The sequence below is a fragment of the Thunnus albacares genome, chromosome 18 (assembly GCF_914725855.1).
Source record: "Thunnus albacares chromosome 18, fThuAlb1.1, whole genome shotgun sequence".
NCBI classification, from domain to species: domain Eukaryota; kingdom Metazoa; phylum Chordata; class Actinopteri; order Scombriformes; family Scombridae; genus Thunnus; species Thunnus albacares.
Window position 1 is genome coordinate 14,540,714 of NC_058123.1, and position 24,678 is coordinate 14,565,391.

General features: G+C 40.9%; 2 protein-coding genes and 1 long non-coding RNA gene across 4 annotated transcripts; 2 read left to right on the forward strand and 1 right to left on the reverse strand.

Moving 5' to 3' along the window:
• Positions 1-211: 211 nt before the first annotated feature.
• LOC122968266 lies at positions 212-3,738 on the reverse strand. Its single transcript, XR_006398798.1, has 3 exons — positions 3,654-3,738; positions 3,329-3,420; positions 212-2,328 (listed from the first exon to the last, which is right to left on the reverse strand). It is a non-coding gene; the product is annotated as an uncharacterized LOC122968266 (long non-coding RNA).
• On the forward strand, positions 3,442-16,972 carry sapcd2 (suppressor APC domain containing 2). Of its 2 annotated transcripts, none has more exons than XM_044333332.1 (6): positions 3,442-4,447; positions 8,226-8,359; positions 12,296-12,442; positions 13,661-13,762; positions 15,125-15,241; positions 15,351-16,972. In XM_044333332.1, exons 1-6 carry the CDS (start codon positions 3,658-3,660, stop codon positions 15,477-15,479), a joined length of 1,419 nt encoding a protein of 472 aa, XP_044189267.1. In that variant the 5' UTR covers positions 3,442-3,657; the 3' UTR covers positions 15,480-16,972. The 2 variants fall into 2 exon arrangements, with proteins under 2 accessions (XP_044189267.1, XP_044189266.1); XM_044333331.1 differs by having other exon boundaries at positions 3,443-4,447; positions 15,122-15,241.
• Positions 16,973-19,520: 2,548 nt separating this feature from the next.
• On the forward strand, positions 19,521-23,066 carry LOC122968945 (proteinase-activated receptor 3-like). Its single transcript, XM_044334493.1, has 2 exons — positions 19,521-19,537; positions 21,941-23,066. The coding sequence occupies exons 1-2, from the start codon at positions 19,521-19,523 to the stop codon at positions 22,809-22,811; spliced, it is 888 nt and encodes a 295-aa protein (XP_044190428.1). The 3' UTR covers positions 22,812-23,066.
• Positions 23,067-24,678: the final 1,612 nt, after the last annotated feature.

Consider the following 24,678-nt stretch of genomic DNA (forward strand, 5'->3'; position numbering starts at 1 on the left):
GCTAAATGGAATTCAGCCATCATTTATTTAATCATTTACACCCGTGCTTTTTCTACTGTGACATGTCGAAATGTCCTCTGTGACAAAGGACTAAAAGGTGTCAACGGAAATGTAGAAGTCATTGCAAATTCAGTGTTTGTGTGCTGTTCTTTACGGAGGAATTATCACAGATTGTGGAGATTTTAAATAAGTATCAAGCAGAGGACAGAATCATTATCATATTCTCAGGACCAGAGGCAGTAACTCATAATTCCTGGGTCAGAATTAGGACTGTCACTAATTTAAAAAGACAGGCTATACAACCTGTCCCATACAAATATTTCACACATATCCAGTCATGCCTGTTGAGGTGGAGGCAAGAAGCCTTGGCACGCTGGATGCCTCCCCCGCTTCAATTGGTTTTGATTGAGCAAATATAAACACACAAATTAGAAAAAAAAATGTATATCCAATGAGGAACAGAGAGGTATACTGAACATCCTGCCAGGGCTTGGCAACAACCCAGAGGTATTACTATTTTGAACGTCTGCCATCCCCTTAAAGCTGCCAGTACTTGAGACCTTACACACAAAATGATAGAGCATTCATCCCCCTTCACAATGTCAGATGTTGTCAACTATAAGTAATGTCAAATTATTGGATATTGAGGCCAGGTTCCTTTAAAATCTCTGTGCAGATCCCGAAGAGCTGCAGCCACTTGCTCTTTATTCTGACTCTATAATTGCTAGTAGTGATGCAGAAGTGCTGAAAAAAAAACAGCTGTAAATGCATGTAAATGAGATTCATTTTGTGTTGTCCAGAAAAGAAAAAAATTATGATTTCATTGTGCTTTTTTAAATCCCGCTGTGACTCCAATTTGCATAGCCGAACTAGTTTGTGTTAGCAACATAAAGTCTGCTGGAGTGCAGGTCACTGAAACAATAACGTCTTTCAAGCACGCCTGAACACCTCGAGTGAACAAAGTGACCAAAGTCCAGGATTCGTTTGATTTATGGAGAACAAGCCAAAGAAATGCACTAATTCTGAGCTCACAGTGGCGGAGAGGGAAATGTGCTTGCAGTCTGGATGGGAGATCCTCATAGTAAAGGCAATCTGAATGAGGGAAGATTTTTGGCTTTGGTTTAATGTTCTTTTTTTTTTTTTTTCTCTCCATCCCTGTGCAGCCTGATTCCACCCCCACTCTTTGCTTGCTCTCGTTCTCGTCCTCCCACTGTAATTCAAATCTGATTTAACACCTCCAAGATTTTGAAGTCTCTTTCTGTGTCTTTCCCCATCCAAATAAAAAAAAAAAACAACCCAGGGTTCATGAATTGAATAAGCTCTCAAATCCTTTGTCACATGCACACTGATACAGCTTAAGGAAAAGACTAACAGAGAACAAACAGGAGATAATGAGAGAGTGTGTGTGTGTGTGTGTTATATGAGAGGACTGACTGGCCAGTGCAGCTGAGGTTCTGCACACATCCAATAACACACACACACACAAGAAAAAACAGCAATATGGACTGGCCTTTGGCACGCTGGGCAACCCCTGGCGTGGTTTATAAAGCCTACAGCGTGAGCGAGAGAGTGTGCATGTGCGTGACAGCAGAAGACAGCGAGACGAAGAGAGCAAGAGTGAGCGCTCATTTGTCTGACCTCTGTGAGTGGAGTGATCGCACTGAGCTGAGCTCCTACTGGACAGCGTGTGTGTGTGTGTGTGTGTGTGTCTCTTTCTCCTCTTTCCTTCACTTTCTGTCTTCTTCTTTGGTTATATAACAATCAAGGATGAAATGGCAGTCCAGAAAAAAGCCTTAAAGCAAACACAATTTACAACATTTCTGCAGCTCCAATTGGAAAAACCAGAACCACTGCTGGGTTTAATCTATACTCTGAAATAGTGTTATTGGGTATTTGATCATCTGATCAATTGGACACCTCTCTCTCTCTGGCCTGCAGCCATTATCAATTCTCACAAATTAGTGTGTTAACAAGAACTGGTGTATGTGTGATTATCAGAGGGGAGTAGGGAGCCCATATCTTTATTATTGATTGTCGTCCTATCTTTCAGGCTCTTTTGAAAAATGTGCAGTGCATGTGATGAACACAACAGAGGAAATTTGTGATTCAACAACTGGTCCGACAGGGAAAATAGTTCAATTGCTCATGTACAGTAAGGCAGGAGGTAAATTACAAGGAGTGCTTTGTGACAGTGTGACAGTATATCTTCAACATGAATCACTGGTGCAGTTTTTGCAGATAGTAACGGGATGAGCGTTCATGTCTGGGCAGGTCAGAGATAAACACGGGCCTGTGCAGGGACTGAGAGTTTCTCTGTGTGACTCATCGCTTTGGAGAAGAGAAACAGGAAAAGTGTCAAGAAATGGTTGCGATGTGTTTTGACTCTGTGAAAGTTGGGAATTCAAGTTGTGTGCAGGGACGTCTAACGAAGAGTGAATGCAGCTTTTCAGCCTGACTGAGAGGAAATCTTGATATAATATCATTGCATATTTATTGCGATTGTTGTCACTTGAGAGTAGCTTACTTTAGGGGGTTAGAGTTATTCTAAAGTGCAACCCAATAGAAAAAATGATGGTGAAAATTAGTTTTACTTCAATTCAGTCGTTAGTTTATTAAAATCAAACCAACTCTTAAGCATTTTCAATTCTTTTTCCACTGTATCCAAAAGTTGTTTCAAATTCTAACCACAACAAAAAATGTTTGTATCATCTGCAAACAATATAATCATTATATCAGAATCATCTTTACTGGCCAAGTATGTTTACACATAAAAGGAATTTGACTCTGCTTTAGTGGCTCTCAATGTACTTACACAAAATAACAACGCAACAATCTTCAGAAATATACACAAGAAGTTATATATACAGGTGAAACAGTTTCTGTGGACTGTAAACTTTGCACTATTTGTATCCTACAAATAGTGCAAAAGAAGTGAAGCAAGAAGTGCTGAGATAAATATTAAATGGTAAAAAAATGACATTACTTTATATACAAATAGTAGGTGGATATATACCATAATTATTAAGATAAGGGGTTAGTTATAAGGGTATGTTTTGAGGCATATAAACTACACCAATAGGATGCAGTTTGTCAAGAATGATCAACTGTTTACTTCATTATCATTACAACTTAATTATAGTGTGAAATTTTAAGGGGCTTTAATGGTTTAAAAAGGGGGATTCTGCCTCTCATGGAGGCTGTTTGGGGGCTGTAAGATGATAGTTCATCCAGCTCTTTCTGATTAAGTGGAGGGATAATATGCAGACTTTATGAATAACGTCTCTGCATTAGTAATAATAACAAAAGCACAACTCAAACTGGAGCTTACCTCAGGCCTGAACCAATCAGCGCTCAGCTCGTGCACACCGCGTCCAATGGCTGGTCCCGGGACTCTCGCGCACAGCCGTTTGAAGGGCGGTCCTCGGCAGAAAAAGGAAAGTATGGATCAGAGAGCGGCGGAGTTTCAGTGGGAAGGTAGACACTCAAAACGATCAAATTTAGGCTAAAAATCTCTTTAATTGTAAGGATTTTTCTGTTTAGTAAGCGATAAATCGTTTAATTATTCTGTGCATGTCCAGGTGTGTGTTTATATAAAGTTAGCCAACTTGTGTTGGTGTGTTTTTGATTGATTAGTCAGTGGGTATTATCAATACCTCCATGGCTTTGATAGCGACCGAGCAGGGCTGCAAAGTGAACGGGACGTCGGTGATTTACGGCAGAGTTGGGCCAAGAAAAGAGGCGTCTCAAGCGAAGGCGGAGGGCTTTAAAACGGCCAAAATGCAGCCCAAAGAGACGGAGTATTCAACAGATGGCCTCCCCAAAGCCTTCCTGCACAGTCTGAGGACGCTGTTTGACATTTTGGATGACGCTGGACGCGGTTATGTCCACATCTCGGAGATCGAGAGCCGCTGGCAGGGCGCAGACACCCGAGACCTGCCCGGCGGGGTGCTTAACTGCCTCAGGAGGGTCACTCCACCGCATGGCTGCCTCACCTTTGAGCGGTTCGTTGCGGGGCTGCGGTACTCCATGCTCAACCCAGAGAACAGCTCCCACTTAAAGGCCCAGGCTGCCGTACACCCGCAGCAGGCTCCAAAGCAGCCCCAGAAACCCGCCCCGCTGTCCTCATGCAGCGTCGGGACCCGGGTTGAGAACAAGGTGCGTCCGCTGGGGCCGAGCAACGTGACCAACACCCAGCAGCACCGGGCGTCCTCCCTGCAGGGTCGGGCCAGGCCCGAAGACGGGCCCGGGTACCCCGCGTGTGGGCCGGCGCGGTACAACGCGGGCTTCGAGAGGTCCGGGCGGAGTTTGGAGAGGATTCCCATCGCGCCGGAGGGCGGGTGTTACCGGGCCGAACCGGGCCATGTCACCAAACCAACCCAGCCTCAGCAGAGCCGGGTCAGGACCATTGAGTCTCTTGCTCTGGAGTCACCGCAGCTCCAAGGACAAAGTAAGTGGCACCATGAGAGTCAAAGGTAAAAAAAAAAACGATGGCTGTGAGGGGGCGAGGGGCAGTTCAGTGAGATCATGGAGAGCTGATGTCAATAAAGACATCCTTATTAATAAGTTAAAACCCTGTCCATCAAAATCCAGATACAGCATAACACTAATACACTCTTGTCAATAGAAACAGCATCGATCTGATCACATCTGTCAATCAACAGTTCATGCAAGATGCTGCTGTTATGCAGCTGCACCTCACTAGTTCCAGCCCTTTTTCATCTGTTGGTTATTTATGATTGTTTAGCCTATAAAATGTCAATAAAATAGTGAAAAACGCAAATCACAATTTCCCAAAAGCTCATGGTGATGTGCTCTGCTTGTTTTGTCAGATCAATAGTTTAAAAGTCAAATATATTCAGTTTACAATGATATGAAACAGAAAAGCAATACATTCACACAATTAAACCAGTGATTGTTTTGACATTTAAGACTTAAAACGATTAATCAACTAGAAATATTGTTTTTAAATACATTTTTTTTAATTGAATAATTGATAAATCGATTAGTATTGTTTCATCACTACTGTCTATAGAAGGTTAATGCAACATGCTGTTGTCCTGCAGCTGCATCTGCACCTTAATTCTCCCAACCTACCATAAGGATTTCTGTTTGTTTTTACCTCACTATCAGTTTGATGCTGACTTGAAACAAGGACAAAATCTTATAAAGGACACCAAAAAATAAGGATGTGAGTCAGAAGTAGACCTACTGTACCCCTGAAAACCTACCAGTGCACACAACATAATACACCGACTATATTCTGATGAGCGAGCCATCGATTGCATGCATAACTGAACTGATATGTTCACTGCACCATTGCCAGCACAGATCTCATATTATAATTTAATTGGATGCACTGAACCATGTTGTACACACAAGTGCACAATGTCTGCAGAGTGCTTGCATGTCAGTATTTGTCATTCAGCAGGAGTCTTACAGAGGTAAAAAACTGTGACTTTAAAGGGAGTCGTTCCCTGAATCTCAATAGAGGTCGGCAACGCTCATTGTTGAGGTTTGACAATACACTTCTCTCAGGTATCAGTATTGTGTCACAGCTTAAGCAGGCCTGTTTAAGGGCTTCTGCTCCAATGATGGGTGCCTAGTTGAATAATTGCCGTTGTTAACCTCAGGTCAGGTCAGAGATTATGTGAGAAATTCCTGCAGAGATTTATCCTCATCAAGGGTCTGCCTTGTAGATCCGCCATGGCCCCGAGACCAGGGAATGGGTGATGGTCAGTTGTGTGCTTGTTCATTTGTTCAGTTTTTCCCTGGTGTGCTGGCTCTAGGTTGGGAGAGCTGAGTAATTCCCAGTTTGCCAGCTCATTATCTTGTTCATACATACAGGCTCTCATACAGGCTCACTCTTGTTATTTCCTCCCATCACAATCATACGAGACTTCTACATCCACTCTCCCTCGCTCTCTCCCTTTCTCTAATTCTCTCTCACACACACACACACACATATCTAGAGTCTGCCCGAGTTTGCCTGATACAGCCAGGCCTGTCTGGAGCCATAAGAGTGACACTCTCTCACTTTTTCTCTTTAGAGCCCTCGGGGCTTTCACTGCTCACACCACTTGCACTCAGAACAGTGTTGGCTTTCAGATGGATGGATAGATACAGTAGATGTACAGATACACTTTACCAAACATTCACATACTTTTGTGTGCTTTTCATCAGCGGTTGTTTGCTAGACTCCTGCGATACACCCCTACTGCATACAATGATATTTTATATTATACTTCCAACTTGCTCCCAATTTTATGGCAGTTTGGTAACAGTTTGATGAAGACCGTCTCCTCTTTCAACATGACAGTGTCCCCGTGTACAAAGAAAGGTCCTCAAAGGAGCCTCAAACCCAATTCAACACATCTGAGATGAACTGGAACCAAATACAGACTACAAGCCTTGTCGCTCAACATCAGTCACCAATGCTCTTGTGGCTGAATGGGAGCAAATCCTTCCAGCCAGTGTCCAAAACCTTGTGACAGGCCTTCCCAGAAGAGTGTAGGTTCTGTATCCAAAAATCACATTTGAGTCTAATGTTTATGTCCACTCTTTGTCCGGGTGGCCACATACTTTTGTCCACTTAGTAGACAGACAGACAGACCAGCAGTGTCCGTGCTGTAATCTCTCACATGCAGCCAAACCCCGCTGGATTAGTCCAGATTACAGCAGGCGGGCCAGGGCTCACTGAATCACGGCAGTGGTGAAATTCTGCCCAACACCCTGGACATCAGCACAAAGTGGTGCTACTCACTCTGACTTTGACTTTATCTTGGTTTTGGGAAAGGTTTACAGCGGTGGTGATGCGTGCACTTGCATCTAAAAATCTGATAATGATAACACAGCTCAGCGCAACTAAAAGGGAAATACTGAGGATAAAATACCAGAGAAAACAGTCACTGAGACACTTTGCCAAGTTTGCACAATCAATTTGGAAGGGCTTGGAACGCAAGTTTCACGTCATCAGGGCTGCGTGTTTATGGAAAGTGAGAAGAAATGCTTAGAAACGTGGCCAGAACATGTTAACTTCATACAGAAAAGGTGCAGGAAAGAGATTCAAAGCCAGAGCCTTCCTGATGGAGGCAAAACAGACACCCGCGTGATGAAAAGAGGAGTTGAAGGAGAGCAGGCAGAGAAACCTTTTTCTTGGTCGTCAAAGGTGCAACTGAAAACTGTCTTAAAACTATTTACCATAACGTTTGACTCTTTAGAAAATAAAAACACTTACACACACTCTGTGTGGAAGATTGTATTATAATCACTTTTTGGGAAACTTGGTCTAAACAGTGGTAGAGGTGATACTTTCTCCACCCAAATGTTTTTTTTGTGATCACAATTGTATTCATTTTTGACAGGTAGTTACAACCTACATTGTGAATGACTGATAATACAGTAGTAACAATAATAACAATGACAGTGACAACAGTAAAAATAGGAACAATAATAATCAACAGGAATTATATTACATACCTAAATAGAAACATAAATAAAGAAAGAAAAGAAAAAGATTTCTTACTCACTGTTCATTCATCTCTCTTGCTACTATTGGAAATCACATTAATTCTGGGAGGTTATCCAGTGAGATATCTCTACAGTGTCATTTTTAGAGCTCATATACTTTACATATTTCCTTTGGCATCAATGAACTCATCCTCAGTCAAGTCATCAAATAAAGGAGACCCTGATTAGTTGCACAGTTAACAGGTTTCCTGCTGGTTTGTACAGGTTTACATGTGTACTAAAGCACAAAGTTCAGAACATGGTAGAAAAATCAGTGTTTTCTATCACTGTATCACTACATTTGTTACAGTGTCACTAAGTGTTGAGTTCAGTGTGGACCTTGTAATGACAGTAATCCAGCAGAGCAGAGCTCCCTCCTGTGGTTCACACTGGCAGCCCAAACGCATTATCAAACCATAATAATGTTTTGTCTGTAGTTTTCTTTCTTAGTGTTTGTCTTTAGATGTGTAGAGTACATTTTTTTTATATTTATGATTTCAGGGGTTAATTTAGAAGCACCTAACTGAACTAAGTTAGAGTGTAAACATCAGAAAGCATCCAGCACAATACATTATGTTCACTGATAAATGTGTTTTAGTAGATTTCAACATGCCGTTAACACAGTTATGTTCAGCTGGCAAGAAATAAAGCTGCAGATAATACAGAGTGCATTCCAGCGCACTGTTGAAATTAATTACCTCTGTCTGCTTTGTGTCTAGGTGTTGTGAAATCAGGTTTACCAAGATCTCAGAGCGAGTCAGCAACAGGATTTACAGGTGGCTCCAGGCGACACGGGCGTAGTCGGGACGAGCAGAGGCGGCATACCATATCTAACGGAGTGGATTACGGAATGGTTGGTATATATACACACACACGTACACACACGTACACAGTGATGTTTACGTTTAGTTTTCCATTCATAACCTTTCGCTCAACAAACCGGGTAAGGGTTGCTTTTTGCTACTAGACAGCTTCGCTCGCCATTTCAAACCCACTTCCTCTGAGATATCACTTCTCTGTCTGTGGGAAGAACCCAGCGAGAAGTGAAGCTCAAATAAACGTGTGGCTGATTTTAATATTAAAGGTGTTGCTGTAGCTTTTGGTTTAGGTCTGCACAAACGCACAAACTTCAGAACATGGTAGAAGTAGGTTCGCTCTATTACTGCGTCTGTTGGGATAAATCATTTATTTTCACTGTATTACAATGAACTCTTCAGTCAAATAAGGCAGATGCTGGTTGTATCTTTTTTTTGCCAACAGTGTGATTGTTCAAGTTGTCAGACTTTTCTTGAGTTGTTTTATTTTTTGTAGTTAAAATATGTAGATATGTGATTAATTTAGGGCTTCAACTAATGATTTCATTATCGATTAATCCGCCAATTACCTCATCAATTAATTGTTTGGTATTTAAAATGTCAGTAAATATTGAAAATTGGCTGTTAAAATTTCCCAATTTTGTCCAACCAACAGTCCACAACCCAAAGATATTCAGTTTACTGCCATTTATGACAAAAAAAGCATAAAACCAGCAGTGAATGTTTGGCATTTTGGCTTAAAAAAAGACTAAAACAGTTATTCCATTATTGAAACAGTTGCTGATTAGTTTTCTGTCGATTGACTAATCGACAAATTGTTGCAGCTCTAGATGAATTGATTACTTGACTGACAGAAAAACATTAATCAGCATCAATTTTGATAATTGATTAATTGTTTAATCATTTTTCAAGTAAAAATGCCAAAACATCGCTGGTTCCAGCTTCTCAAATGTGAGGATTTGTTGTTTTTCTTTGTCTTGTATGACAGTAGTAGTTTTGGATATCTTCAGATTTTGGCCAAAACAATTTATTTTAGTCACCAATTTAATTTAATATGTTAAAATATATCGCCTTAAAACTCTTTAAGTATTAAAATACTCTTCAAGTTGCAGCCCTGAAAGTATGTTTTTTTTTGTAACTGTGCCCCAGTTGTAAGTACTTTAGTAAGTAAGTAAAGACGGATGGTGGAGCGGAGATTTCCCAGTGGGTGCAGAGTCTTACTTTTTAGATTTTTCTTTGATAACTTCCATGATTTTAGTTGTGTTGAGTTGGGTAAAGGAGCGGAGGATCAGTGGTAAAATCTGTCAGAAAGAAAGAGTTCTGCCTGGACCTTGATGATCTGAAGTCTGATTGGATCAGAACTGAGATTCGAGACTTCAAGAAAATAAATCTTTGCATATTTTTGCAGAAAAGTAAACAGTGGAACTGCTGGGACAGTATGAAAAAGTTTTCTAGTTCAAGCTCCATTTCACTTTCTATTGGCCACCACATTCCCCTCCCATCCCTCTGCCCCCTGCCTCCCCCCACTCACTCTGCCCCTCCCACCCTCCGGTCCGGGTCTCATGCCTGCTTTCACTCTCCGTCTCTCCCTCTGCCTCACCATTTCTCACTCTCTCCAGCTTGCCTCCTCTCCCTCTTTCTCTCCCTGTTTGTGTCGCCGTCTCTGTCTTTTTCCCCTCGGCCTCTGTGTCTGGAGAGGCTGACTGACCGACTCCCCTCCTTCTCCCTCCCTCCCTCCCTGCCCCTCTCCTCCTCCTCCCCCCCCTTCCCTCTGTCCCTCCCACCCAGGCCGACTTGGCCCGCTGCTGCCCTGATGGTAGTGAGCCGGGTCGGGCCCAGGGGCCTGGTAGAAGTAGAGGACTCGCTCGGCCGGCCCGGCCCAGCCTGGACGGCGGTCTGGGCCGCTTACACTACTGTCTTCATCCCCCTCAGCAGTAGCCTCTACAGCAGCAAGGCCCTGCAGTTTTTCCTCTGGGTGAGTAAGACGAGAGGGAGAGAAAGACGGAGGGAGACAGGGAGAGATGTTTGTAGAAGACTGAGGAGATTAAAGTCTGTCTGTTAGATGAAGGAGTCTGTTTCAGGATTGGAAGATGTGCGTCAGGTCAGGGTGATATTTGATTGTGACAGTAAAGACAAACGGTGGAGATAAACAGTTATGATAAAACTTCTGGGCTTGTTTGTTGGTTCAAACCTGCTGTGGTACTGTAGAGCTTCCAGGTTCTGACTACTGCTGAAATAAGTAACCGATTAGTTGATCGGCAGAACTTAATTGACAACTTAAAGTCATTTATCAAGCAGGAATGCCAAACATTCACTAGTTTGAATTTTCCGAATGTGTGCATGTGCTGCTTTTCTCTGTTTATATTCATTTAAAATGAATGTATTGATTAATTGATTAGTCGTGTGGGCTATAAAATATCGGAAAATGGTTAAAAAAAAAAAAAATCGATCACTGTTTCCCAAAGTCCAATGTGACGTCCTCAAACGTCGTCTTTTGTCCTGACCAACACCAAAACCCAAAGATTTTCAGTTTATTATCAGAGAAAGAAAAATAAATCAGAAAATATTCACATTTGAGAAGCTGCTATCAAAGTTGTTTCTTAAAAAAATGACTCAAAACAATGAATCAATCTTCAAAATAGTTGCCGATTAATTATCTGTCGATCGATTAATCATCTATTTGTTGTCCTTAAACTGTTACTGTTAACTGTTTTTTGAGACTTCAGGCTTTGTTTATCGCCTCTGACCTGCTGTTGTATTGTTGCGCTTCAAGGTTTTGAACACACTGTTCTGTGATGCTTTGTATGAAGTTGTTCTTTGTGTTTTTAACCAAACAGCTTGTGCGTCGTGTGTATTCACGCCTGCTCGTTCAGTCAGCGGGGACATGTGTGCGGGGCTCGCACAAACATATGTACACAGACTTTTCCGTAACCTTTTAGCCATTCGCTGTTCTGCTCCCCTTCTCTCTGTGTGTGTTTTCATTTTCATTTTCAAACCGATGGGTTTGCCTGCCTGTGGCCCTCCGCACATTCACGCAGCCTGACACTAGGTCATGCTTCATTCTAGACACGGACCCTACCCCCCTCCTCTTCCCCTAACCTCCCCCCCACCCCACACCCCCTTCCTCTGTGTGCACTCTCTCCTCTGGCTCTGTGGGAAAGAGCACAAATATGGTAAACAGGGTTCGATGTTGGCCTCTTAACATCCCTTCTCCTCTGTGTTGCGACATGCTTCCCCGTGTGACTTTGTGGCTATTTTAAACATCAATGAGCGATGATCGAAGGAATGTAATGAGCTTCAACCCGGGGACAGGATGAGAGGAACGGGTGGATAGAAAGATGACACACCAGGTGGCTGAATGCCAGCGATGAGGCCTGGACTGTGGCAGTGTGCCGCATGGACAGCCTGGTCAGCACAACTCATTGCAGCCTTGCCGGGGTGCACACACATACACACACACATATACACACACACACACATTTTCTCTCACACATCTCTCCCTCTGTCTCTTTCACACATAGACACACACTGGGGTGGCCATAGTTGAAGTGGGTCCGCTGTTTACCCCATTCTTAGGTTGCTGCGCAGTTGCCATGACGCTGGACTGATTGCTCCTCTAAACATTGTTCAGGATCGGAGAGAGTCCGGCACAATTGGTACGGCGCCATTGTCTCCGCCAGCACAAAAGAGTTTGCTGCAGATGCCCTCGTGAAAAGATGGGAGTTTGTCTACCGCGTAGACTGCCGGCGGCCCAGAATCAATGATTAGATTTAATCTTGGCAGCGATCTAAAAGCTCTCTCAGTGACGGCGTGGGAAATATGGAAGTTAAATGTTTTATTTCAGTCGTGTCTGTGAAATCCGTACAGAAAGTGACTTTTCTGTTCTAAGCCAATTTCTTGTCTTTCACCCTTTTCCTGTGCCCCCCCCTCCTTTTAACTCTCCTACAACATGCCGTCCTTTTCAACTCTCACAGTTGAAGCAAATGAAAGAGCTGGAGCAGGAGAAGGACTCCCTGCTGGCGGGCCTGGAGGTGGTGGAGCGGGCCCGGGATTGGTACCAGGGCCAAATCCACAATGTAACAGAGAGACAGCGGCAGGTCGGCCAGAACTCCCACTGCACGGTCAGTATACGCACTGGTCTGTGTTTTAATATGCAGAAACCATCCGCTGTAACACACAGTTAAAAAGCTGTCTGAGATGCAACCTGTTGTATTCTGTTATTTGGTGATATAGTTTTTTATTGATATAATTTAGACAATATCACATCATGAGAAGACTTTCATTAGTCTTAGTCTAAAACTTAAAGACCACCTCCTGACATGTTTTAAGATGTATATAAAATACTAATTTATGTCTGATATGGTTTTTTCACAAAAAAAGCTAAATTATCTTGTTAAAATCCTCAAAATGGCATCTATTCCTTCTTCCTCATTAAAGACACTAGATGTCTCCTACTTCACTGTAAAGTCCATTCTCTGTGTTTTGTGCTCCGGAGGCTTCGAGTTTCCACATCACACTTGTGTAAGTTGCATATTGGACCACGATTGGCTCCAAACTATTTGTGATGTCACAAATCCTGCTTGTAGGCCCGCCCCTTAAAATCTGATTTCCACTTTCAGCAAGATGAAGTGAAAACAGCCTTCAAGTGTCAAACTCTGCACGTACATCATTCTGCACAGTGAAGCTCAAACATCCAACTGTAGAAGCAAGAAGAAAAACATATTTTTGAGTTTTCCTGTGTTTCCTAATCAAACATTAAAGCAGAACAAAACACAAACAGTAAACAACAAAAACAACATCTATTTAAATTTGTTGGGAGAGATTCATAGTTTGGTGTCAGTCCCCCAGAGTCACAAAGTTAGGGCTTCTTTATAGACTTTTATATATTTTATAGTTGTTGTTTTTTTTAATTATAAAAAAGGGTAAAATTCCTTGTGGTAGAGGAAGAGAGACATTTCCCCCCCACAGTAGCCCCAGTAATCTGTCACGGTTTTGCTTCCAGTATGAACTGGAGGTTTCAGATGAAGATTTTTCAAATATAGAGAAAACGATTTCTCCCTGAGGCTGTTCATTAATGTGATTTTACTTGTTTGTTTGTTAAGAAACAATAAGAGAAACCTTACAATGTAAACTTTTCTTTTGACATGGCTGAATGCAGTAAGTTCATGTCCTGTCATTAAAATATTATTTTAAATAAAAGTAAGTAGTTGTTTGGGCTTCCTGCTGACTGGCAACGCTTTTCAAAATGCCGCAGGTTAAGGTGATATGGTGTGTTTTTTTATTTACTATTTCAAGGTCATTACTTTCTTAAATGTCATATGTTTTTGTCTCCTTTTCAGGATTTTCTCACAGAAGCCAATCAGAGTCGCATGAATGTTCTTATTCCTAAACTGCAAGAAGTCAACCGCTGCCTTAATGACCTTATTTCCTGCTCTGGGATGGTGAGTGTTAACTGCACATAGATTCAGTGTTTTTATGTGATTCTAGTAAGATCTTAGAAAAGTCAAGTATTCCTTAATGTCTCATGATATGTAAAGACAATCTAAATCTTAATATAAATGAGGTGCTTGCGTTCAACTACCTGCTCGTTAAGTGTGAATGTTGGGATGATTCATACTGAGCGTGTAGACGGACAACAGCTGCAGAAGTTTTTATGGATGTTTTGATATTTTGCTGTGTCACTGTGTCATTATTATGATCCATTGTAACAGCTGTGTAATAATCAGTGCAGCACAAAACTAGAACTTCACAGTGAGTGTTTTGATGTGGAAGAAGATTTGTGATGTGAGGAAGTCTTGATGTCTGCTCTACAGGAAGCTCTTACCCATATTTTGAAACATTTTATCATCAAAAAAAAAAACAAAAACCCTAACACAGTTGCTCAAAAACAACCACAAACCAACACTAGTATGCTTGTTATTCAGTAGATTGTTACATTAAGTGATTCTCTGATCAAGCGGCCTTTTCACGGATTCATTTGCTGTAACCAGTAATGTATAATGATGCATTGTCATTTTTAATTGTGAAACCAAAAGTACAATGTAAAAATGCTGACATCGCCAAGTCCTCAACAAAATGTTTTCAGTATGTTGTTGAGGGCAGAAGTGTAACTTTTTTTATTGCTTATCATTGGAAAATTTGTGTGACTCAAAGCTGAATGCACGTTTCTCAAAATAGCATCCAGGGAAATGACTTACTTGCTTACTCGGTTTCTTGGATGCAGAACATTTGAATCCGCCCTTTCCATCAAGTCAACTGGGTCGTCTGGCATCATGAAGCAGTGGTTTATTGGTAGAAAAAGCAATCGATTTCAATGAGCGCTGTGGGGGGTTAACGATTAGCCATTAGCGATTAGCCAGAACCAAGGAAGAGTAAAACTAAGCAGTGCTGATCGAATATGAATCAAGATTCTGTTACTGCATTGGCTGTTTCTTGCCTCAAATGTTTTCAGAAACATATTTTAATGAACTGTTTAGCTGTAATATGAGAAAGTTTGTGACCCGGCCGCTATGTTGGAAACAAGTCGAGCCAAAACCGAGCATCGCCCAGCTCGCATTACACGTCACCACCAGCAGGAGTCTTTAGTAGTGATCTAATCGAATCCCCCTCTCCCACAAAAATCGGTTATTACTAACTGAAGCTGAAATAGAGAAAGCAGGTTATGGGAAGTGGGCGGGGCGTACTAGACATGTAAATGATGTCACTACTTGACAAAGCAACTTCCAGAAAACAGTATTGATAATATATAACAATATATCTGTGGTGGGGTTTTCCTTTAACACTTCCTCTTTGTTTCCCAGCAGTCATTTCCTTCTGGCGGCGCTCAGACAGCAGCGCTCTCCACAAGCTCCCAGCCTCCACCTCCAGCACCTCCACAAGCCATCCAGAGACTGAAGGACCAGAACCGACTTCTCACACAGGTTTAATATAGTCTATATACATCGCCAAGCCCCCAGTAGTCAGTCACTGTAGGCTGTTTGGAGTTTAGGGGTGTCACTCACTTCAATCCTTTTCTTTCTCTTCATCAAGGAGGTGACAGAGAGGAGCGAGCGGATCGCCCAGCTGGAGCAGGAGAAGTCGGCCTTGATAAAACAGCTTTTCGAGGCTCGTGCCCGCAGCGTGCAAGACACCAGCGCCATGGATTCCACCTTCATCTGAAAACACCGTAACGTCACCGCGTCTCAGCTAGGAATCATCACGATGTAACGTCGACATATCTGACTGAAGCGGTCCCTAAGCTGACCCTCGTTTACCCAACTGACCACTCCTGGCAGTGACGCACCTTTTTGCCAACATCCTCAACCGCAACGTGTGACCACTCCACCCCGAAAACCAAATCACGCACTACTACCTAGATGTGAACACTCCGAGCAACACGTGACCCGAATGACTCAACTGCTGCCTTCACATTTCCTACCTAAACACTCCTAATGAGCTGAAAAGCCTGGAACACTATCAAGAAAACCACCAGGGTCTCTTTGCAGGATTATAGCAGCTGCAAGTTCTCCACTCCCACTCCCTGAAGACTGTTTACTTCTGCTGCTCGACTTCACAAGGAAAAACATGAACTTTATTAACTCGGATCCACTGAAGCTGAATTATAGTGGTCTAAAAAGCTACTGGACAATGGGGATGATGGTTTTTGTTGGAATAAAATGCCATATTCTTACAGTTAAATTATCAGCTGCATCTGCTTGCTGTGACCTATCTAATTACATTTTTGTTTACAATTTTTTTTTAAGTCTGGTACCTTGATCTAAATCAAATATAATGACTTTGCCCTTTTTTTCTCTCCATATTTCCTACTTTATAATGTAAATTAATTATCTCACATCGGCTTTCAATCACTGAGAGAGTTACTGAGAACATTGCCTGTAAAAGAAGAACAGTTTTTATATTATAGTAGCATGTTTAATGTCAAGACCTATCATGAATTTTGAGATGTTTTTTCCTTTTAAGGTTGGGGGGGAAAAAAAAAGATGGGAGGTCAGCCTATAAACTGACGAGATGTAGAGGCAGAGATGGACAAGAGAGGTTTGAAAGTTTGCACGAAGAAGAGCTGAGGAGGATAAAACGTGGTAGACGGTGAATGTGTCAAAGCTGCGGGCCGAGCTCCTTTGGTTGGGAGATCTTCTGATGTCATGTCAGAATCAAAAAAAAAAAACCAACAACAACACTTTGGCTATTTAGTGCTACAACCCCTGTATGTGTTTACAGCGGATTCTTTGCATGGGTCATATTTACAGCCCATGATATTTATCTTTTGAGAGATTTCTGTTCGAAAAATGGAGATTAAACGTTAGCACAGATGTAAAAGCCCTTGTTGTCTTTACCGGGATCAGCCTGGAAACAGATGGCTTCTGACTAAAACTGTAAAAACATTTAGCCATTCACAAGTTTACAAGAGAAATCTTTAGTTAGTGGGTGGCAGTAGGACAAAAAAAAAGTCGTTTTGTAATGGATCTGTATGGTACTGCTGGGATGTCCGCACATAACATAGTTATATACTGTTGATGTCTGTTTCCCACTTGTCTGATTGTATGTTTTTTTGCTGCTCGAAACTACATTATGTGTGAGTGACACTCTTTTCCTTCTGCTTTCTATCAAGAGTACTCGGATGAAATGTAAAATAATAAATATGACCAAACGGGGCTGACTGGTTCTGTGGTTCTTTGCAGTGTTTCTCTAATGATGTTTACAATGCTTCACTGAACCTGAACACCTTTTATATAAATATAATGTAGGTGACTCTAAATGACTCTGTTTTTCACTCAGTTTTAACAATTTTTATTCTAACCTTCAGGATTGTGTAGATTAAAAAAAGCCATTTTCAGGGTATTTTATAGGTATTTGTTCATATGTTTTGTTGGATTATTCAGTTTTAATCAACTGATTTAACGATTCTCTCCATTCTTAAGATTGAAGTAGACCACAACCTAAATTGAGAAACTAACATATTTTACTTCTCCTTTTTCTGCTTCCACTTTTTGATGTGCACGTGTCTGGTTGCATGCAGTGCTTGCAGTTTATTATATGTCAATGTAAATTTCAGTTAAAAAAAAACAACAATTAAGAACCAGCGAATTTCCAGGATCTGATGTAATTCATACAGGAATAGCACAAACATCATTTGCAAATGCTGTTTTTCATACAACTGGCCATCTATATGTAATAATTCACTTTTACAATCCTGAAGATATATTTATATCTTTCCTCTCTTTTATCAGTTGAATAATTTGTGTTTTATTGTTTGAACTTTTAAGCTCATTTATGGTCTGTATTTTATTGACTTTGTAGTTTGCTATTTGTTGGTGGACCTTTCTCTATCTCACACCCAGTCATTGCCTACAAAGGAACAGCAGTAAAAATAAAACTGTATTGTCTACAGTATGAAAAGACAACAGAATTTATTACTATGCAAATGTGATTATATCTTTACTTGTACAGATGTATATACAGTAGGGTCCAAATGTCTGAGACCACTTTCCCATTCAAGTGAATGTATACTTTGCATATATTTAGGCCTGTTTATTTTCAATATTAAGTTTGATCAAATCCCTTTCATTTAATTTATTTAATTTATTAAGGACAACACACATTGGCGAGATGTTTTGAAACCTATAAAGTGATAAAATTTACAGAACAAAGACAACAAGATGCCATAAAGACAGCAGCAACAAAAGAAGAATTGTCAAGACAGAAGACAAACCATGCAGAGCAACAAGAAACAGCAAAACATCAGTACAGTAATACGGCAACAACAAACACCATTTCTTCACATATAGCCATGCGAACAACACAAAGCAACAAAACACACCCAAAGCAATACTGACCATAACCATCTCTTAAAACATGCAGACATGCAAAGCAGCAATAAACAGTAGACATAAATAAAATACAATAAATAAATAAAATCATTGTGTTGTTCTTGATAAATTGTTAAAAGATGGAGTTACGGGTTAGTAGAATGGTAACACACAAGCCATGCAACACAGCCATAAGACACAACTAAAGGAGAACAGACCAAATTGTTAATAAAATACCGGTAGATATTCCATGCAATTGTCTTGGCCTGGTCCTGGACTGGTCCTTTATGCAGGATAATCAACTGACAAGATGCCCCACAATGAACAAAATAACAATTTGAATCTTTGTACTAGTGTTTATGTCAGAAAAGGAATTTTTAATGCTAATCTGCAAATATCATGTTCAATTAATACACCTGGTAATTTGACATTAAAACTTCAAGAGGCTTCAGTGATCTTTGAAATGGGCCTGTTTGGACAAAAGCAGCAGTGTGCTGCTGCTGCGTGTGTGTGTGTGTGTGTGTGTGTGTGTGTGTGTGTGTGTGTGTGAGTGTGTTTCTGCTCAGATGCAGAATTTAGCAAACCTCTGAGAATCTTCAACCTTACAGGAGAGAGACACATCTCCTGTGAACCTGACACCAATACAAACAAGTTCAGAGACAGACACACAGAGGTAAACAAGGCTGGGTCGAGTTTCAAGAGACGGCCTGTCTGTTCAAACAGCCCGAAACACACACAGAATAACACACTGCAACACCAAAAATACAACACGTGGTAGAGAAATGAACATAATGAATGATAAAATAATCAAAAAACCTTTACTGTAACAAGTTTATAGATTGACTATGTTAACATTATTTAATGGTGTTTTGGTCAATGTATAAGGCTGATGACTAAAAGGTCAAAGGTCACCTGAGAGGTCACTTAATAATCCTCAAAAACAACACTACCTGTAGATGATTCACACAAGGAAACAACAATAAAACTCAAGTTGCACCAGTGAATCTAGACATGAGGTAATCTGTGGTTGTCAGTGGAGAAATGTCTTTGTTCTGTACGTTAGATTCAGTGCAAAACCACCGACAGATGTCTCAACTTGAAACATGTCAGCCTCACGTAACACTTTGCTCATTGTTACACTGAATTGAATCAGAAGTGATTTTCTGGACTGTTGCATCAGTTGTTTACTGCCGATTTTCCGTCAGGCACCATCGGTTTGTTGCATCATTGCCAATCGGTGTGAATGGATGATGGCTTGCCACAACATGTCCTGCACACAAACCTAAACTCTTCTTTAATAATTGTTTCCCCCAACTCACTTTCACACTTTCATGCCACTCAAGTGATTATCCATGTTATTGTTTTATGATTATTTTATTTGTAAAAAGGTGCGATGGATGTACAGGGGCCTAACAAGACATCCAGGGAGAGATCCTCGTCTTCCACACCCTCATCTCGATGCTGTGATTGGATGATTGGATGGAGCAGGATCCCTGAAGTGTTGGGTCATCTTCCAAAAGGTTTTCCATTCATTTTGAGGCGAGAGCACAGAATCTGCTCACACTGGGACAGATGTACACAGGAGTCACAACGATCAGGTGGAAGGTGGGGAAACCAGTCACTTTAGGAGAACGTACTGCAGTATCCTGTTAAACAGGTGAGTGTCATTTTGCATGCACAATTTTCCATTCAATTAGAAACGCTGCAATTTTTGCATGCACACAGTACCAGTCAAATGTTTGGGTGTGTCCAACTTTTGACCGGTACTGTATCTCACATCTTGGGTGACTAGTTTTGTAGCCATGTCTTTTACAGTGGCAATATTATGGCACTGACTGCCTTTATTAGACAATATGAGACTCTGCTTATAGTCAGGTTGCACATTTACATGTTGCTTTAGATACAGAAATAGTGGGATGAGCTGCTCTGCAAGCCCTTTCATAAAGTGACATTCAACATACAATCATATCATTGTGTCACCACTTCATTGGTATCTGAAAACAAAATGTGCGCAGGAGTTTGCAGTCAGTGAGACAGTAATACACAGACAGTTAAGGGCGGATCCATTCATTAGACGATTAAATATCAATTAAAGGTAAGAGGCCTTATTTACTATAGAAAACTACTTAAAGAAAAAAGAAATTTCACATATACACGAGTCCACTTCATTTTCTCTTAACTAATTGTGTATTTTAATGACTTACTGTAATGTGGTTAGATTATAGAATAGATTGTTTTAGAAGTTCAAGTACTAAATGAGTGAAAAGTTTAATTACAAGTTACAAGTTGTTACAAGTTTTGTTCCCACAGAAAATAAAGCTGTTGATGCAGCTTTGAAATATAGTTTTAGTATCACAGCATCATGTTTGCTTTTTCAATTTCTGATCCAGCTGTTAAAATATGCATGTTTCTTTTTCCAAGGCCGCTTGCCTTACTTAATTTTTTATTGTCTTACTGTGGTTTTCTACAGAGGGCATTGAAAGGAAGTATATTGCGTAAAATAGAAGTGTGACGACCGATAAAACTTTAGAGTTTAGAAAGTCACAGTTTCCTTCCAGTACACTGAGTAACTGCAGTGTGTGATGTAAAGGGTTAATACAGAGTGCACAGTATTTTGTAACTCAGGGAAGGTGACGGTGTGTAATACTGACTGGTGCTTTTAATCTTAACTGTGGGCGGGTGATGTGAACTCTAAGATACAAACCTTGCGTCAATGTAAACTTTATTATTATTATTATTAGATTAGGGAAATTTGAGTGTTCAAAGTGCAGAAGTACACAAAGCAGTCATAAAAACAGATATCATTACAACCATACAATATGGTAATATATATACAATAAGTATATAACGCTCTCCTCTTCTTATACAATACACGATGATGATGAATATCATCATCATCATCACACACACACACATCCACATTTCCTGTCCCCCAGCTGTATAGCAGTGTATAAGACGGGGCTTTCCCGTGCTTTATTTCTCACATTTCACAACACACCTGGCACAACACACACACACACACACACACTCACACACGCAGACACTTACCCTAACCATCACCTTTAACCACTGACCCAAAAATCAGCTTTTACCCACTTGGGGACACAGCTGTTGTCCCCGGTTGGACAAGCTATCCCCAATTAACTGGTCTTAAGTTTGAAATTTGTCCACGAAAGTAGCCACTGACAGACAGACAGACACACACACACATGCACACACACACACACTCACACACACACCATGCTGTAGATGACACTTGTTGTGTGATTGACCAAAATAAAATGTTTTTGGAAATTAAATGGACTTTTCTCCTTTTTTCATAGGGAAGTATATGTGGTCAATTTTGACCCATAACACAACAGATATCACAATAATTACTCATTTTAATGTATAAGAAAATGTAAACAAGTTATTTTAGGATTTATTTTGTTTATCAGATCATCTCATGGACTTATTATCCTATTCTGTCCATCATAAGCAATAAAACAGATAAATTATGCCTATTTTAAACTAAAAATGATTTGTACATTGTAAGTTAAATGTGGTCTAAGGTACATAAAATATCAAAGTAAGTATATATATTATGGTTAGTCACTTAGCAGATAAAATATTTTACTGAATGATAATTAGTGTTTTTTCAGTGCTTGTTAATGAATTTAAACACGGGTCAAATTTGACACAGCATTATCACGTGGTGTTTGTCTACTGTCTCTGACACCTGGACCTGATATGTGTTTGTCTGGCAGATCTTTATTCCTCTGGCTGGTATCCTCTGACGACACTCTCTGATTTGGCCTTCATGGCGGTTCTCTACATCAACTCCTCTGTGCTCTTCGTCTCTCACAGACCCATCAACTACACGGATGGTGAGAGGACGGTGTATGAGCATTGCAAAGACATGCCTGCTGTACTCATTTGGTACCTGGGCCTGCAATTCATTAACATGTTCCTGGGCATCCCAGCCAACATCATGGTGCTGTGGCTCATCCACAAGAACAAGGGTGACTCCTCCACCTCAGATATCTTCATCTTCCATCTGGCAATTTTAGATGTCCTCTTCTGTCTCATCCCTCCCCTCGAGCTGGCCAACATCGTCTTCCTCACCACCAGCAGCACCTGGTACGTCCTGCGCTTCTTCTATGGAATGAAAGACTCCTCGCCACTCTTCCTCTCCTGCATCTGCCTGGACCGCTACATGGCCGTGGTCCACCCCATCACCTTCACCGAGCTCAAGGACCGCCAGCACAGAGCAGTCCTTGCCATTGTGGTGTGGCTGATCATTCTGGCCTACGCCTCTGCGAAGTGTGTGGGCAACATCGTCAACTTCGAGAAGGTCTTCACGGGGATGATCCTTGCAGCATTCGCCTTCATGGTGTTCTGCAACATCTCCATTCTCCTGGCGCTCCGGCAGTCGGGGCCCGGCAGAGATGAGATGCACCCTGTGAAGAAGAGGGCCTTCAAGATGGTCCTCATCATCTTGGCCATCATTGTGTTCAACTACTTCCCACCTGTTGCACTGTTCCCCTTCCAGCACTACTTCTCTCCCAAAGTGTTTCGTTGCTACATTCACTATGTTGCCTTTGGCTTGATGGACTTCAGCAGTAGCATTCAGCCCTTGCTCTATCTGTCCAAGGAGAAGCTGCCATGGAGCTGCTGCCAGACCAGCACAATCCAAACCCAATAGACACATAAATGTTTGCCATTTTTTTGTGGTCTGGAAGTTGTAAATTGAATGCATTCTTTTGTGATATAAGAGAATAAGTTATGTTGCTGCTTGATCAGATGTTGCTTATAGATAAAAATGTTAATAATGATGTATTATGCAGTGGTTCATACATACAGTACCAGTCAAATGTTTGGGTGAGTCCAAACTTTTAACTGGCACTGTATCTTGCATCTTGGGTGACTTCTTCAATTTTGTAGCTGTGTCCGTGGCAATGTTCTGGCAATGACTGACTTTATTAGACAATATGTTCTGTGGTAGATGACGCTGTGTTTATAGTCAGGTTGTATATTTACATGTCACCCTTAGATACAGAGATAGTGGGATGTGCCGCTTGTTGACATGGTGGAAACACGAAGGTGACACTTGCAAACAATTCTGCGAGCCCTAATACACAGACAGTTAAGGGCAGAGCGGATCCATTCCTTAGATGACTAAATATCAATGAAAGGTAAGAGGCTTTTTTTACTATACAAAACTATTTAGAGAAAAAGAAATTTCACATATACACGAGTCCACTTCATTTTTTCTTAACTAATTGTGTATTTTAATGACTTATTGTAATGTGGTAAGATTATAGAATAGATTGTTTTAGAAGTTCAAATACTAAATGAGTGAAAAGTTTTATTTTAATGTTACAAGTTGAAGCAGCTTTGAAATACAGTTTTAGTATCACAGTATCATGTTTGCTGATTCAGCTGTTTAAATATGCATCTTTCTTTGTTACTTTTTCCAAGACTGCTTGCCTGACTTCATTTTTTATTGTTTTACTGTGGTCCTTGGTATCATTAGTATGTTTTGCCTGACGAGTGAAGAATTATTTTTCTACAGAGGGCATTTAGAGGAAGTATGTTTTGTAAAATAGAGATGTGATGACTGATAAAACTTTAGAGTTTAGCAAGTCCCAGTTCCCTTCCAGTACACTGAGTAACCGCAATGTGCCACTTAAAAGTTTCAGACAGAGGTCACAGTATTTTGTACGTCAATAGCTACAAGGAAGGTGACAGTATGTAATACTGACTGCTGCTTTTATACAGATTTATACAAAACCAACTAAAATATATTGCACCATACAAGTGTTGCACAAAGATCACCTTGATCATCCTTTCTTTGGACCGATAGCTTAGTTGGAACCTGTTGTGTAGAGGAGCGCTGAGAATATGCCTTACTCACAATGTGGTCTTTACACACCTGAGCAGCTGTTATCTGGTCACACCCAATGACTCTACTCGCCATTTTGATCATGTGCTGCAACTTATCCTGGTCTTGGGTGCATGTTACCAATCACACAAATCAGGCAAGTTGCTCTGAAGGACAGCCTTGTAAAACAGTTGCAGGACATACCGATCAACATTAAAACTGTACAGTTTTTGTAAGAACATTCGCTGTTACAGTGTTTTGACCTTCACAGTAACACATTTGTTGAACTTCAACTGTTCATCAATTTCTATCCCTAAGTATTTATAAGTATGAACCTTTTCAATGGGTACATTGTTGACATTGGTGAGTGGGACTTCTCCTCCACTACATCTAAAATCTATGACCATGTCCTTTGTTTAAGTCACGTTAACCTCAAGGAAATTGTCAGAACACCATTTAATGAAGGTCTCTACCTCCTCCTCAAAACCACCCAAGGATGAGTAGTCAGGCTTTAGGAACCCTACCAAGGCTGTGGTGTATACAGTATGGGAGACAAAGCGAGGCCCTGTGGGGCCCCTGTATTTATAAACTTAGGGGAGGAAATAGCTGTGTTGAATCTTACCTGCTGGGTAGAAAATCATTAATCCATAGAATGAGCCTTGGATTAACTCTAAAATCCATCAGTTTG